Source organism: Plectropomus leopardus, chromosome 17 (assembly GCF_026936395.1).
Source record: "Plectropomus leopardus strain MGB_pleo_1.0 chromosome 17, ASM2693639v1, whole genome shotgun sequence".
Taxonomy (NCBI): Eukaryota; Metazoa; Chordata; class Actinopteri; order Perciformes; family Serranidae; genus Plectropomus; species Plectropomus leopardus.
In genome coordinates, this window is record NC_142192.1 from 12,782,501 (window position 1) to 12,798,517 (window position 16,017).

Consider the following 16,017-nt stretch of genomic DNA (forward strand, 5'->3'; position numbering starts at 1 on the left):
TTTCCCCTGTACCTGATGTAAATACACATTATACTGCATTTTTCATTTTCTCATGACTAACTCTTTGTCTTTCTCTCTCCCTTTGTGCCATTTTTTTTCTGTCTGTAGTTTTGCCAGCTTTGGTGGACAGGCTGGGCGACGGGAAGGACCAGGTCAGGGAGAACAGCCAAGCTGTCATCCTTCGCTGTATGGAGCAGACTGCCTCGCCCATGGTGAGAAACACACACACACACACACACACACACACACACACACACACACACACACACACACATACACACACACACATATACAAGTGCATTCAAATCTCAGCCTCAGGACCAGACAAAGCCTCTTGTAATATACATAAGTGGTACCTGAAACCAGGATTTCAGTCCAGTTATTATTTTGAGAGATTGATTTCAACATCAAAACAAAGTTACAGTTTTTGTCGCGCAAAGGCTCATTTATGCTCATTTTCAGATTGTTAGTATACAGATACAGACAGGTCCCTCGGTCAACACTCGGCATTGATTTCATCTGTATTGGTGCATGTTTTATAAGAGCTTATAGACACATACGAAGCAGAGCATCACCACTGGAAATTGCAGGGCCAGTGTAGTGTTTTTTAAGCATGACATGAACACGTCCTTTCTGTCAGCGAACAGGATGCAAGAAAGACTGTGGGCAGTGATGGTCTCAGTGTTTGAAATGAATGTATCTATTTTCGAGCATAAATGAGACCTTAAAATAGTTTCAGGTGGGGCTGGGCAACATCGATATCCTGATATGAGACTAGATATCATCTGAGATTTTGGATGCTGTATTATTGTAAGTTTCCCCTTTTCCTGGTTTTACACATTGCATATTAGTAAAGTGATGTAATTTTCTGAAATTTTCAAGCTGTTTTGTTATTTGCCTTTACACACTTACTCATGATGGTTATTTATCAAAAATGTCATTGTAGGTATTTGGAGAGCACCAATAGTCAAACCTACAGTATCGTCACAACATCAATATCGATGTATTTGGTCAAAAATATCAAGATATTTGATTTTCTTCATATCGCCCATCCCTAGTTTCAGGATTTTTGTTGTATTTGACACTCAGGACATTGTTGCATTGTGTGGCTTATATGCTGTCAGAAGAGTCAGCAGGCAGCAGCTTTCAGATCAATTGTAGTTATTCCAGCTATTTGGAAGAATGCGCAAATCAAGATGCAGAAGAGACAGCAGACATACCACCGCCACCTCCACATCATTTGATAGTCACTACAGCTGAGAGGTACTCTAGGTTTTGGGCTCCCTCACCTGGGTAATAAAGGAATTACACAGGCTACGTCTCTGCTCTGCTTTGTGTTATCTGGACACAGAACTTCTCCACAGATTGTACCCCCCTCTGTGCTACGTAATCTACTCAAACCCCTGATGAGCTGCCTGGCATAACCCTTCTCACTGTCTTTTCGTCACACCCTCATCCCTCGCTTTTCTCTCTCTCCTCCTTCGTCCAGTATGTTTGGGAAAGGCTACTTCTTGGTTTTAAACACAAGAACTTCCGCAGTCGAGAAGGAATCTGCCTCTGTCTCAGTGCCACGCTTACCACGTGAGTAACTTCCCCTCTTTGGCTGAATCACTTCCAGGGTGAAATGTGAAAGAATACATAGTAAATTATAAAGCTATTAAAAGTATGCACATTTTCTCTTATCTGGTTGGCAGATGGTCATGCATTAGTCCTTACAATAATTCCAAATACAAACATGCAGCCTATCTAATTGTACTTACTCTTAGAAAACGCATAAATTGATTAACTATATATAGAACATTACTGTACACCTTTCATCTTCAATATCAGTTAGTTCATGTGGGTTGATTTTTACACTACACTCCATAAGTATGCCCTTTCCTATTTGTCCAAGAAACACACATAGTCTCTGTCTCCAGGATTAATCTTCTTAACTGTTTGTGTGACTCTGTAGAAGTGGCACGTGTGCCGCAAGTGACGCCACCGCTTTTGTCATGCAGCTCCTTAAAGCATACATGTTGACTGATTGTTGCTTTCAGGGTGATTTAAAAGTCTGTTCTCAGTTCACCTCGGCCTGAACTCTCACATGTTCAGCTGTCAAGTCTGATGGAGGACTTACTTTTCTACATTTAGTTTGAATGGGACTGTATCTTACTTTTATATTCCAAAGAAAATATGCCGCCCCATTTAAGCCCAATTTCCGCTGCATGGTACTGGCAAGGCTTGACTCAACTCAACTCGCTTGGAGACATTCTTTTTTGTGGTTTTCCATCGGCAAAAGTCATGACTATTGCTTGGTTCTTTTTTGGTACTACCTCAGTTGAGGCTCCAAGCGCCCTGAGCTGTTACTACAAGGTGGAGTTAAAACACTGCGGACCACTGATTCATTAGAATCATCACCAGATTCGGTTCTTACACAATATAGAAGCCTGCCATTTTAAATATCCAAGCTGTCATCAACAGTGACTACAGGTTATTATTGTTTTTTAATATTATTAACTTGACCCAGATTTAAAAAAAAAAAAATGTAAGCCCGCAAAACTACGCCGTGGTCAAATTCATAAGGTGCAGATGTTCCTCTGTTTTCAGCGAAATCTGGATGGAGTGAGGTGCAACAAGCGTGTTGTTTTGAAGATGATTTTACAGCAGTTTCACACAGTGTTGCTATGACAATCAGCTGTGAGTCCCCTCTACATAGATGGGGTACTATCTGCAGCAGAAAACGAAATCAAGAAAAGTACCCTGTACGAAAAGTGAGTCGGGTGGATTCAAGTTGAGCCAAACCATGCAGTGCACATGAGGCATTTGAGACATTTTTCCAGAAGCCACAGGAGAGAAATCACATCTGGGAGAGGAAAAGAAAAAAGGCCAATCGAAGTGGTCTGTCTGCTGAAACTACACCATATTTTTTTCACAGCTTATTAATTTCTTCCAATACACCATGACTTGCAAATAGTCAATATTAATATTAATATTTGGGATGTGTGTACGGCCTTTTTACTTAAATACTAAACAGGGCAATTCTGGGCTATTGGAATGGCAGTGTTAACTTAAGCATCTTTTTGCTAATGTAAAGTGACACTTTTGTGTTAAATGCTAAGCTGCTACCTCATGCTAAAGTGTTAACTTGGCATACACAGGTATCCATTAAGGCTGAGTAGACAGATTAAAACATGGAAGAGTAATGGTTTGTTTCTGAATGTTTACATTTTTGTAGTGTTTATGTGCTGCATATATATATATATATATATATATATATATATATATATATATATATATATATATATATATATATATATATATATATATTTATGTATTTATATATATAAAAAACACAGTGGTTGACACAGTGGTTCTGTTCCATTTTCTTACGTTTTTTCTGACTTGTTCGGTTTCTAGTTATTTGATTATTTTTTTTAATTCTCATTTTGTGTTCCATTTGTTTTTTGTTGTTTTGTTTGTTTACTTTTTCTTTTTTGTATGTGTTGTCAAGTCACTGCGTTTAATGTTTGCTCAGGTTGCCGTGTGTTAAGCTCTCTTGGCTACCTTAAATTTAAAAAAAGTGTTATGGATGAAGTACAATTTATGTACTCTGATGTTCCAGATATATTACATAAATCCTGGGGCTCATGCATTATTTTCACAATTTACATCAGGCTTTCTAAAATTCCTAGTCTTCCTTCTACAGAGGCAATTTTCCTCATTCCTGAAAGTATGAAATGAATGATGGACAATGTTGTCATTAGATTGCAGATATTTCATGTTGCTTTACCTTGTCATGAATCAATATCATCCCTCTAAACTTCTTGTCTTTTTGTGGCTCTCTTTCAGGTATGGAGCCGCACCACTGAGCCTCAGTAAATTAGTTCCTCATCTCTGCACTCTAACTGGAGACCAGAACCCACAGGTAAGAGACGCAGCGCTTCAGTAATATGATATACATGATCAGCATGCCTGTGTATCAAGGATTAAAGTTTCAGCATACACCAGGATAATCAGGTTGACATTCTTTTTATTAACAGCTTACATTTAAAATCCATCAGCTTTGTTGTGTCTGGACCGAGTGAATCTGATAAAGTGGTATGTCTAAGATTCCTCCTTCTTTTGTTTTTAATGTGAGCTGTTCATAAAGTAATATCCTGATGTATGCAAGAACTTTAATTTACTGTGCATTATCATGCACTGGCTGGCAACCAGGAGTGAGGCACGGCTGTGCATGGGGTTTCTTCTGTTTTATGCTTACGAATCTGTCTATACTGTAATGTCTCTCTGTGTGTGAAGGCAGCTGTGTATTGGCAAGACTATGGTGATCCGATACATATCACAAACAGGATTTAGGATTCAGTATGTTACGATGTATTGCAATTCTGTAAGCAAGGCAATATATCGCAATTACAAAAAAATAATAAAAATTAAAAAAGTAATATTAGGAGCTAGTGGTGTGCCCTTTCCATTTCATAGACTTATGCTCTTTGTGTTTACACCAGCAAAATGTTATTATGTTGGTGAAGAGAATGGCTAAAGACACTTTACAACCACAGAAACAGATTGAATCAAAAGCACATTGAATATTTTGACTTGAGCAAAAGAAAGTGCCGATTATTTTTAGCTGTTAAGGTGACAACTCACGTCAGCAGGGCTGTAAAGTGTGCCAGACTTCAACTTGGTTTTGGCCTACTCTTACACCTATTTTCCTAATTAAACAGAAAAAATACAGCTGGACATCAGTCCACGTTTCTCTTTTTCACCAAACTGAGGCTAATGTTAGCTTAACTGCCTTGTTAACTCATCATAAAACACTTCAGTCAAACTTGACAGACAAATAAAACTTTATAGTGTATTTGAGAACTGATACAGTATCACAAAATATAATATTGTCGTAATCAAGCGGATTGATATTTTCTTATTTGTGAATGTGTAGAGGTCCTGTGCTCCCTCCATATATCACTCAGTGGCTAAGCTTGTGGTTTAGCTTTCAGCATCCAGAGTGCGTTGGCAGGCATCTTAAAGCAGCTCTGTGATTATTACTGTTATTAGTGAGGAGATGGGCTCTGTAGAGTCCCCCCACCCTGCCAGCTTCACTGCTGAATCATGAGCACCAACACCCAACCATTAACACACACAGCAGTGCTAGCTGAATATGTGTGTGTGCGTGAGAGAGAGGGATAGAGAGAGGCTGGTTTTTAAGCTCCTGTGGAGTTGCACCCCAAAGCTGAAATCTGCTCCTCTCGTCTACCCAATGATTATCTACCCACATACTGTCCCGACCAATCGAAATCCTCAACAGGCCCGCCCACCCTCAGTTGCAGAGAATCCCTTTAACAGCATCCCAGTACCAATCACAACAGTGCTCACAAAATTTACGAGCAAATCAGATGTCTCCCATTAGGGCGATGAGTACAAGCCCTTAAGGGTTTCTTTTTAAATGTGTATATTGACAACTCTCAGACAGCAGAGTGTAATCTGTATGGAGCTATCAAAGAAAATGCTCCATAATCGTAACAAAAGCACCATTTTGCATGGTATACCAGTGTAGAGTAGAAGCCTTTGTGTGTGTATGTGTGTGTGTAGGACTTTTAAATTGGTTAATGTCTGCTTTCAATAGGTGCGTGAGGCCTCCATAGCAACATTGGTGGATGTTTATCGTCACGTTGGAGAGAGAGTGCGAGCAGACCTGGGAAAGAGAGGGCTGCCTGCTGCACGGTAAGTTATTTTCCATGTGTTAGTTATTGATAAGCTCTCTCTTTGTGAGCACTGGTTATTTTTATTTGTGTGCGTGTGTGTGTGCGTGCTCTGTGCAGCAGGGGATGAGTTGTGTGGAGGGTCTGTGGGTCCCGTGGCCTTGGCACTCAGTTTGTCCCAGGCCACGCCATGCACCACTCTGCCCTTCACACACAGAGAGGCACTTTCATCCAGAGCACAATGCTGACTGACAGGGGGAGGAGGGTGGGAGGGGGCAGATGGGGTACAAAGGCGTTGGGTGGAGAAACAAAGTCGAGGAAAAATTGGAGAAAGTGTGTGTGTTCATGTCATCTGAAGACATCCATTGAGTGGTTTTGTCCTTCTTTGGTCGCCCTGGTTACATGTGCTGGGTTGAGGTTTATTCTAAGCACACTCAGTGACCCCCCTCTGTCTCCTGTGTGTGAGATCAGCAGCCAGCGTTGTGTGCTGACTGCTCAGTATGAGTCTTGCGTCTGTGAATGCTGGCCATGGCCATGTGTCATGCGTTGTGCATATTAAGCCTGTTTGTCTCCAGTGTAAACACGCTGTCTGTGTATGTGGGATTTATGCAGACTGGTATGTGTCTGTTACGTTTATAGGTCTGACAGATGCAGTGATTTATGTTTGAAAGCTATGCTTTTACTTTTCTGTAGATCTAGTGTACAGTTACTATGAAATTTTTCTAAATATACACACATTTAGTCATGAATTGTGATTTTACAGTATTTACTTTTAATATTGGAGCCCTGCTAATATTAAGGCTAGATGCAGGTTGTGTGAGGGTTAGTATATGGCTTCTGGGTGGAATGCAGGACTGCGGCCAGGATCTTGCTGAGCAGATCGCATATCAGCTCTGCAGAGCAAGCATCAGATAATAGATAGAGAGGGTGTTGTGACAAAAAGATGTGTTACCAACAAATGTTCTTTTCACCTTCTGGCATCGCAATAATGCGTTATCAAAGCATTAACCATCTTGTCAGTTCATACACATTGGTAACTTCTTAACCATGGGTGTCAGGGTACACTAAGGTCACGGTTTGGTACATACCCCGGTCACGGAGACGTGGTTCAGTGCGAATTCAGTACAGTGGGAAAAAAACTCCAAATGCTTGAGGATCTGTTTGTTTCCATTTATTTTGAACAGATAGTAGTTCAAGGGTCAAAGACAGACGCAGTCCTGCTTCTAAGAACTCAGGTAACGTTTTACCAACTGGCAACTTTGGCCAAATATTTTTATTATAAAAATGAAAAACGTTTCAGACACCGCTGTATTACATATGAACCAACAGTGACCAAACACATTCTCAAAAGGCAACAGGACACAACAGGTTATAACACTTAAAACATCTCTTCTGATACAAAACTGAAAATATGAATTGCGTGGAATAATAAAAGTAAACGGTTGCCAGATTTGCATACCAGTCTGCTTGTTGTGCTAACTTCAGCACCTGTTGCTAACAGCGAAGGTCTGCCACTAAAAGTTTCTAGTTGGAACTCATGCATGTGAACTTTGGTTCTGCGTTATGCGCATCCATGTAGTAAATGTCAGCCGCATAGTATTAAATCATGCACAAAATGCGGTTTCTTTTTTTTTATGAACAAATAAGGACATTACTGACCCAAATAATTGGGAATAAGCGTGGAGGCTGTGACTAATGAGGATAATTACATTTTTCATGGAGGTCAGGACAATCTAAAGGCTTATCTGCATAGACAACAATTTAAAAGTATGTTTGATGTCCGTCACTGACCTGGCTCATTCAACAGATAGACTTTAAATCTAGTAATCCATACTGACTCTGAGACATGCACATTCAACTCTGGCCACCTCCATGTTTTTTTTTTCACCCTCTGACTGCGGCTGTGAGCTTGCCAGTTTCAGTATCTGGCATATTCTGTCATATCCCACCATAGAGGGCAGGAGAATAAAATAGATAAATCAATAAGTAAAAAGGATGCCAATTTCTTCCTGTGGAGGCTTTATGAAAACTATTATTATTCAAAAACTTGCAATTGTCGATCAGCCTAGTAAAGACGGTTTGTTCAGCTGCTGTCCTTTGAGCTCCTCAGTGCTGCTAACAGGCAGGCAGCTTGTTCTGACAGCAGAGACGGACTAACAGAGGTCTTAGCAGGCAGCACTTATGCTCATGTCTAACGTTTAATATGTATCCTCAGTAAGAGTTGTACCTTTTTAAATTCTAATTTGTTAAACAAAAGCAAACCATTGCAGAAATGAAATACTGTTAATGAGCCATTTTAACGTTGCAGGAGACATGCAAGCATTTTAAGGATTTTCTCTTCCCTCAGCATCTTCAGTATGTGCAGGTTGTTCTGTCTGGAGGCTCCTCAATATTACATCCTAGCAATAAAAAGTTCAAATATGTGTTTTGCAAACTGTGTCAGTTGAATGTTAAGAAATATTATTACCCCTAAATTAGGTTGGTCCCTAAAGGGGTCCCTGGATCTTTAGAGCAGGATTGTGAAATGGTTTCATTTCATCATTCAGGTCAGTTAATCTGGTCAAAACACTGTACACTGTGCATGTTAGCTAGTGTCGGATGAGATCACTCATCCAACAGTGAACCTGATAACCCCTTTTCACTTCGACTGTGACACGGGTTAAACCTGCTCTGGCAGTCAGTCTGAATGGGTCAACGGGAACTATCTGACCTCGCTGTTTGACCCGGCTCATCCTGTCTTGTAGTGATTGGGGGTCAGACACTACCTGGATGTGTGTGTGTGTGTGTGTGTGTGTGTGTGTGTGTGTGTGTGTGTGTGTGTGTGTGTGTGTGTGGGTGTGTGTGTGTGTGTGTGTGTGTGTGTGTTTGTTATAGGTGGCTATTTTATTAGTCAGAATTGCTATTGAAGTTGAAACAGTTCAGTGATTCCACAGGCTTCCCATGGGTCCTTGAAATTCTTGAAAGCTGAAATGTGAATTGTAGGGAAAAAATGAAATTAAGGCCTTGGAAGTTACTGAAAACAGACATAAATTGACATGGGTCATTGTCTTTTGATATTTATTTTACTAAACGTCAGTAATTAGGCTTCATTCCACTGTCTGCATGTGTGTTTTTGCAGTTGTGTCATTGTTTGTCATACAAGAAAGTGCGATGGTCAGATGCGTGCATTAGTTATTGAAGATGAATGTGGCAGGTTAAACTGTGGCAAGAAAGCTATGGTTGAGCTATGCCTGGAATATCTAAATTCCAGGACTTTTAGCTCACTAAAGACATTTACAAAAACTAACTTGTTAAAGGTCCATCGGACATCCACATGCAGAGTCTGCAGCAAATCAATAAAATATCACAGCATGGGCTAAGCAGCTTTTATGAGTCATGCTGCTGAAGTGTCACACAGGACGGCTCTCTGTGAGTTGACAGTAATTAACCTTGATTAGTGTCCCAAACTATACTGATTTGGATTCTTGAATTTGAGTGAATCAACCCGGAAAGTCCTTGGAAAGTCTTTCAGTTCATTTTTAAGAATGTGTAAGAACCCTGTTTCTAAACTATCCATAATTTAACTTTATAGCAGTCGGCCTGGTCGATTAACAAAGTTTCGTGTTGGGGTTTGTTATATTCCAAATTCTAAATATTGACAGAAAGGTTTTCATTTTTATTGTAATGAATGTATGTAATGTATGTAATGTATATTGGTTTCAAATATTGATTATTGGTCTCATTAAGTACTAATAATTGGTATTGGTGTCCGCCCTGAAAAAAACAAAATCAGTCAACCCTAATTTTGAAGGTTGGGGAGTGTTTCATATTGAAGTACTGTTATAGTCTTGAGTCCCTGACAACAGTAACAACATGGGATTAACCTGTGACAACACTCTCCTGCTAGTAGGTCAAATGCTGCTTGAATGAGCATTCAGTGGACCTGCCTCATGCACACATATCTTTTTCGAAAGGGAAGTGAGCTACCTGAAAGGTCATCTCCGTAGGAGTCGAGGTGACCCTATTTCAATGACAGTCTGCATCCACCACAAATGTAGAGCTCAAAATAAAAGGTGCAGCAGTGTGGAGATTGGATCCTGGAATTAAGAGATGTGAGGGGGGAGGTGGGACTCAAAAGAGAAGGGAGGGAATATAGGCAAGTGGGGTGAGAAGAAGAGATGTAGAGGGGGGAGGAGCAGCTTTGCTTTCTGTCTGCTGCTAGCTGTACAGCCCCTCCCCCTCTAACGAGTGTGTATGTGTGTGTCTGGGTATGGGAGGGAGGTTATGTAAAGGGTAACTGAATCTCTTTGCTGCTTGTCACACAAAACTGGCCCACTTGTCTCCCTCTCTCTCTCACACACACACACACACACACACACACACACACACACACACACGCAGGCAAAGACCCTGCCTGAGATTTAACTGTTTGTACCACTGTGGAGATTTCTCAGCGGGTGGGTGTGCTCAGCATACAGTACGTATGTGCAACTGTAGGTGGTGCGTTGTCGTATGCCCGTAGCATGCTTTGGTCTTTCGCTGTTTGGCTCCTTCTCTCTCTCACGCCCTCCCTCCCTCCTCCAGTCTCCCTCCCTCCCTCCTTCTCAGAGCCACTGCACCATGTTGGATACAAAGAGCTGAGGGAAGCCGAGGACTGGAGTGTGTCACTAGCATGGGGCTAATGCAATGTTGCGCAGCAACCACAGCAACCTATTAATCAGTCCACTGGGAAATACTGAGGCGAAAGAGTATGAAGGACTAAAGGCTGGGTTATTTCTGAATGTAATAGGCAAATTAAAATGCTAATGAAAGGAAGGGAACCACGTGAAAACACTGCACGGCGGTGGAGCCCATTGCAACGCTAATCGTCACTTACAGGAGCTGCTAAGCTGTCTTGTAGTTTTGGATCGGCACCCAGACACCAAAAGACAGGCACAGACAGACAGAGGACGGTGTGTATGATTCTTGTTATTGTGTGCTCATATCCGCGGCTTACCTTTTGGCAAGGAGACATTAGGGCATGTAACCGGACGTGGGACATTGTGTCTTTGTTGTGGTATTGTCAAAGCAGTCATGTGTAACTAACATGTATCGACACTGCTCTGTGTGCACGCTATTAATGTTATTTTAGCTGGACTTGTCCGCGATTTGGGATAGATCTTTGGCTTATTAACATGCAGACAGTCTTACCTTTACATCATGTGACTGAGTAGAACTGCCTCGGGGATTGTGTGTGTTTTTGTGTGTTTGGTGCTGGATGCAGGATGTCAGATGGACTCTTGTCATGTTGCAGCTGCAGCTTCATGAGTGTGACTGGCATAATAGACACACCCACCCGCCGACAGGCAGACAGACGGGCGGGCAGGCTGTCCACATGTTGCTGCTGCTGATACTTTCACTTGGGATTCAAAGCACCTTGCCTGTCTCTAGGTCAAAATTGTTGGGTGTGTGTGCAGCCATCTGTGTGCGCATTGTCTTTGTCATGTTACTGTTAGAGCTGCATCTATTAATCGATTGATGGTCAGCTGTTAAATGAATCACCAACTAATTTGTTAACGAATTGCTTGATTAATAATTTTACTTTTTATTATTAAAACATTTCCAGTCCCAGCTTCTTAAATAATAATTGATTTCTTGGTTTCTTTACTCCTCTATGAAAGTGAAGGGAATATTTTAGGGTCGTGGACAAAACAAGACATTTGAAGACGTCATCCTGGGTTTTGGGAAAAATTCACATTTTCCACAATTTTCTGACATTTCTCTCTTCCTTTCTGAAATTATCAATAGATCAACTGACAATGAAGATAAATGTTAGTCGCAGTCGTATCTCCTGTCAAGGATATAATTTTACTAATACAGTCTCATTTTAATGTATCCAGTTCTGAATTTATGGTTATTTCATTAGCTTTGTTTTGCAAGATTTATTCTAACATTTCATCTTCTCTCTATCTCTCCAGGTTACAGACGCTATTCGCTCGTTTTGATGAAGCCTTGAATTCAGGCAACATGGCTCTCAGCCCGAGTCACGGTCAGTGCCTTCTCTTATTTATTTTGCCACAGTTGTATCGGCCTCAGAGAGCCACCAAGTTTAGTCATGTTGTCAAGATGATTTTACTGTTGCCGGGTATTGGGTGTGTATTTAAAAAGTGTGTGTGCGTGTTGGTGAGTGCTTGTGTGTGTCTATATCTGCATGTGCTTTTGTGGTTGTGTCGGTTTGTTGCCATGAGCTTCTGTAAGAGGACCTAACAGGATTAATGGTTTAATCTGTGTGTGTGTGTCTGTGTGTGATTCTGTGGGGTTTCTGGCTGAGACAGACCTGAGCTGAAGGCTGCTGCCGCTGAGTGTTTTGCTGTCCAGCAGTAGATTGTATGTGTGGCTGTGGATCTCTGGGAGTCTCAGGCTCAACCAGTGTTGTTTGACCATGGAAAGCTCTGGTGATATTGCACAATGCCACCCCTTAAGCAATGTTTCCCTTTGTTGTTTTCATCTTTTAGATTCCCTTTAGAGATTTGAACTGTTCAGTTTCCCTTCTTGCATATGTGTTGAAATTGTGATTATCAGACGTGACTGATTGAATCGTTGTTTGTGGATTATTATTCAGTTGACACTTTTACACAAATTGGTTTCTTTTTGTTGTTGGCACGAGAAGCTGTTCGCTTCTGTTTTGCCGTTTCCAACAATAAATTCATTGTCTCATAGGAATGTAACAATCCAATATGCAGAGTCTGTTTTCAGCGCCTAAGAAAAACCCTGTTCTAATGTCACCTAATTTAGAAATATCTCCAGTCACCAGTTTCAAATTTGGGGAAAAGAGAGCACTGGTATTAGATACTGAAGTGGGATGCTGGATGTGTACATCCAAAAAAAGCACCGATAGTTTCTTTGGGGCGGCATGTAGCCTTACAGAGATAATAGAAAAAGATGACATTAGCACTGATATTCTTGGCTAACAATAATTTATGTCATCTTATAAGTATGTCAGTAACCTACCTATCTGTCCTTTACCAAATCTCTTCAATGTTATCACAGAAATAAAGAGGAGGCAGCAAACCTGTCTGACTGAAGTAATCTGATACAAAGCTTACTCCTGTACTTATAGCTGTGCATTAGTTAGTGTTTTGCTAACATTATCTACCTTTAAGTGATATTTCTGGATTTTCAAAGTAGGGCTGTATGAGATACTCAGTGTATTTACAGTGTATGTCCGGTCAGTGTATTACATAGAGGTGGTCGGCATCCTCCCCGTTTGTAGGGCACGCACCCCACAGGGGTTGATATCAAAATGTATTTTAGCCAGCCCTAAAAAATCATTATCAGTCTAAGTGGTCACTATATTTAGAGACATGACATCTCTCATCTCGCCGCTGGTCAGCTGTTTGGGTTAGAAAGTGCTGTTCGTGGCCGTGACACTATCCGACTGAAATGAAACTTCGTGTTAAAAACACTCTCAATACAGCATCCACTTAGACTGATATTGTATGTTTTAGGTAAGCCTTTTTAAAGTGGCTAAAACATGTTTTGATATCACTGTGAATTCCCTCAGCCACATCTTTTTAATTATGTTTTACTTTTCACCATAGATGAGCCTTGCATGTAGCATATATAAGTATTACCATAAAGGGGAAAGTCGACCAAGGTCCTGCCGGGTACCAAGCTTGGTACTGGTAAACAAAAAGTTCAGTATGTGTTTTCTGTGAGGTCAGTTAGGTCGGTTGTTGGTGTCGAGCGGAGCCTGTCATTGGCTGTTAGTACCTTTAGGCTGTCCTGTCATAGTCTGTGTATAATAGCAACAGCAGCAGTTGCAGTCTGTTTACTTGGAGAGAGAGACATAGGGAGAGACGTGGAGACGAGCTCAGGGCGTTAAGTTGGTGGAGTTGCCATGATGCCGTCTCCGGTGGCATCAGTGGGGTGGAGGGAGTGTTCCCCAGGGTTTAGTTGTGTTTTTGGGTTAATGGTTATGTTGTTGTTATGATCATCCTTTTTTTTGTTGCTATTTTTGGGCTATCACACTAAATTGAGTAAAGTTTAAGAAGACACTAGTGACGATGATGTACAAAACATGGAGTGGTGCTTGATACGCAACCATCCTTCATACCCATTAAACTAAAAACTCTACACTTTACTTCCAGCAAAGGGCAACTCTCTCTGCTTGCCTGAAACAGCCTAGAAAGCAGCTCACAAACCAATGAACAACCACATGCTAATGGAGCCACTGACCTACTGGTTTTGTGTCAACCACTGTTTCTGTAGGTAGCTCCTTTAAAAATGTGACCATATGTGTTGACCACATATCCAAACTCTCTTACTAAATGTGGGTGAAAGTGGCAACAGATGCTCGCCAGAGTGATCTTTGGCTGCACGCCTGGCTGTTTGGCCTTGGCTGCCACCTCAAGTGTACTTAAGCTTCTTTCTTTTGTAGTTCTCAGCTACTACAGTTTGTCAGTACCACGGTTGATTGAGTCACCCAACTATAAATTATTGGTACCTTCTCATCTCTGCCGAGGTGGGCTGCAGTCTGTTTTTTTTTAAAATTATAATTCAGTTTGGAGAATATTTTCTTTTTGGTCTTTAAAATGTCAAAATTGGTGAAAAGTGCCTAACACAGTAGGGCTGCAACCTAAACAAATATCCAATCCCAATTAAATATCACAATCATGATTTTGATCAATTAAATTAGAATGATCGCCCGCCATATGACATCCAAGCGCTCCCTAAACTAACAGCCAGCCTACTCATTTGAGGAGCTGTCTGCAAAATGTGCAGCCTGCAGTGAAAAATTTTCCATCGTCATGTGTTGTTTTGACTTGACTGATTTAGGAGAGAACAAATTACAAGACAAGAGTGCCTCAGACCTTTGTCTGCGCCCCGAAGCAAACCAACTAACTTGTTAAACCACCTTAAAAAACACCAAATTCTGCAGGACAATGAGTGCGTGAAGTCTTAGAAGAATAATGACGCTAACATCACTTCACTGGATCCTTTTCCAACTGCAACTCAGACATCCGTAACAGCAACGCTGCAGGGCGTCACGGAACCGTGAAAGTTGTAAAAATTAAATAAAATGCAGTGGCTGATATGTACCCATAGGAGATGCTCTTTTTATTTAAATATGAACTTAAAGTGCAATAAAAATATTTTGTCCCTAAAAACAAAGAAATAATTGTGATCTCTGTTTTGATCAAAACAATAATGATTATTATTTTTGACCATAATCATGCAGCCCTTCATCACCAAAGTTTTCACTGACTGACCAACAGTCCAAAGTTAAAGATATTACACTTTAATGATGAAATGATTGGTTGATCAGTTAATCAGTACAAAAATTAATTATATGAATTAATCCTATCATTTGCAGATTAAATTTCTGTCAATCGACCAGTGGCTTCAGCTCCTAGTTTCCTAAGTTGGTGTGTGCTCTGTAAAAATGCTAAACAGACTCTCCTCTCTGTCTCTCATATGCAGAGCACATTTGAATCTTTCAGTGGAATAAACAAATAATTTTGGAGTCTGTTAGCTGCCCCAACTTGTTCCTGCCTTTTGAACTTGTGTTTGGCACTCAACAAATAACACAGATCAGCCCAAGGCTCACATTAAACTCTACTTTTGGGGAGAAAACCCACCAGAAAGGGGAGCAGAAGGTGAGCATGAGCTGGTGTTTTCATGCTAAACACTTCCAAGAACCTACCAAGATTACAGCCTCCGAATACAGGATGCAAACTCTCACCGTACAGTAAAACACTCGTACAGATGCACAATGATAAACATACACAGATTTGCTCTTCCTCGCCCTTGCCCCACATCTCCTATAGGGCAGCTCCTGGTGTTTGCTCTGAAGGGTTTGAGGCAGCTGTTGCTGAGAGAACAGGGGAGAGAGTGGGGAGGGAGGGAGGCGGAGAGGGAGGGCAAAGGATTGAGGGAGGAAGCTGACAGAGATCTCTCGCAGTAGGCGAGTCATAGCGCTGTGCCTATCACTGCCTCTCCCTGATTCATCATGACAGAGACAGAGAGAGATTGAACAAACAAGAGAGGAAAGGAGATAGAGGAGAAAACAAAGGAGAAAACAGACAAAGGCAACAGGAAGTTTTTATCCATAACACACTGTAACCATGGCAGTCGGTGATGATGGCGATGGTAAGTGTGTGTGTTTGTGTGTGTGTGCATGTGTGTTTGTGTGTGTGTTTAATCTCATCTGGCTGTGGATGCTGGCACTTGGACAAAGGCTTGTCAGCATATGGTTTTAGATTGAAATCAGCTTAAACACCAAGCACTTTCACCCCAAGTGCTCTGGCTCGGATTTAGGCTACATCTGCATGTGTGCGTGTGAGAGGGAAAACTGGGGTGTCCTGAAATGTCTCCT

The 16,017-nt window shown here is 41.2% G+C and overlaps 1 protein-coding gene across 29 annotated transcripts in view; it reads left to right on the forward strand.

The window, feature by feature from the left end:
- Positions 1–16,017, forward strand: part of clasp2 (cytoplasmic linker associated protein 2) — an 81,242-nt gene that overhangs the window by 13,948 nt on the left and 51,277 nt on the right. For 27 of the 29 annotated variants that reach the window (XM_042505934.2, XM_088089946.1, XM_042505939.2 and 24 more), the window contains exons 3-7: positions 109–212; positions 1,490–1,581; positions 3,832–3,907; positions 5,606–5,703; positions 11,618–11,688. In XM_042505934.2, coding sequence (XP_042361868.2) covers positions 109–212; positions 1,490–1,581; positions 3,832–3,907; positions 5,606–5,703; positions 11,618–11,688 — 441 coding nt within the window. Of the gene's footprint in view, positions 1–108; positions 213–1,489; positions 1,582–3,831; positions 3,908–5,605; positions 5,704–10,280; positions 10,613–11,617; positions 11,689–15,640; positions 15,792–16,017 lie in introns of those variants that run through there. The other 2 variants (XM_088089971.1, XM_088089970.1) reach the window with 2 other exon arrangements.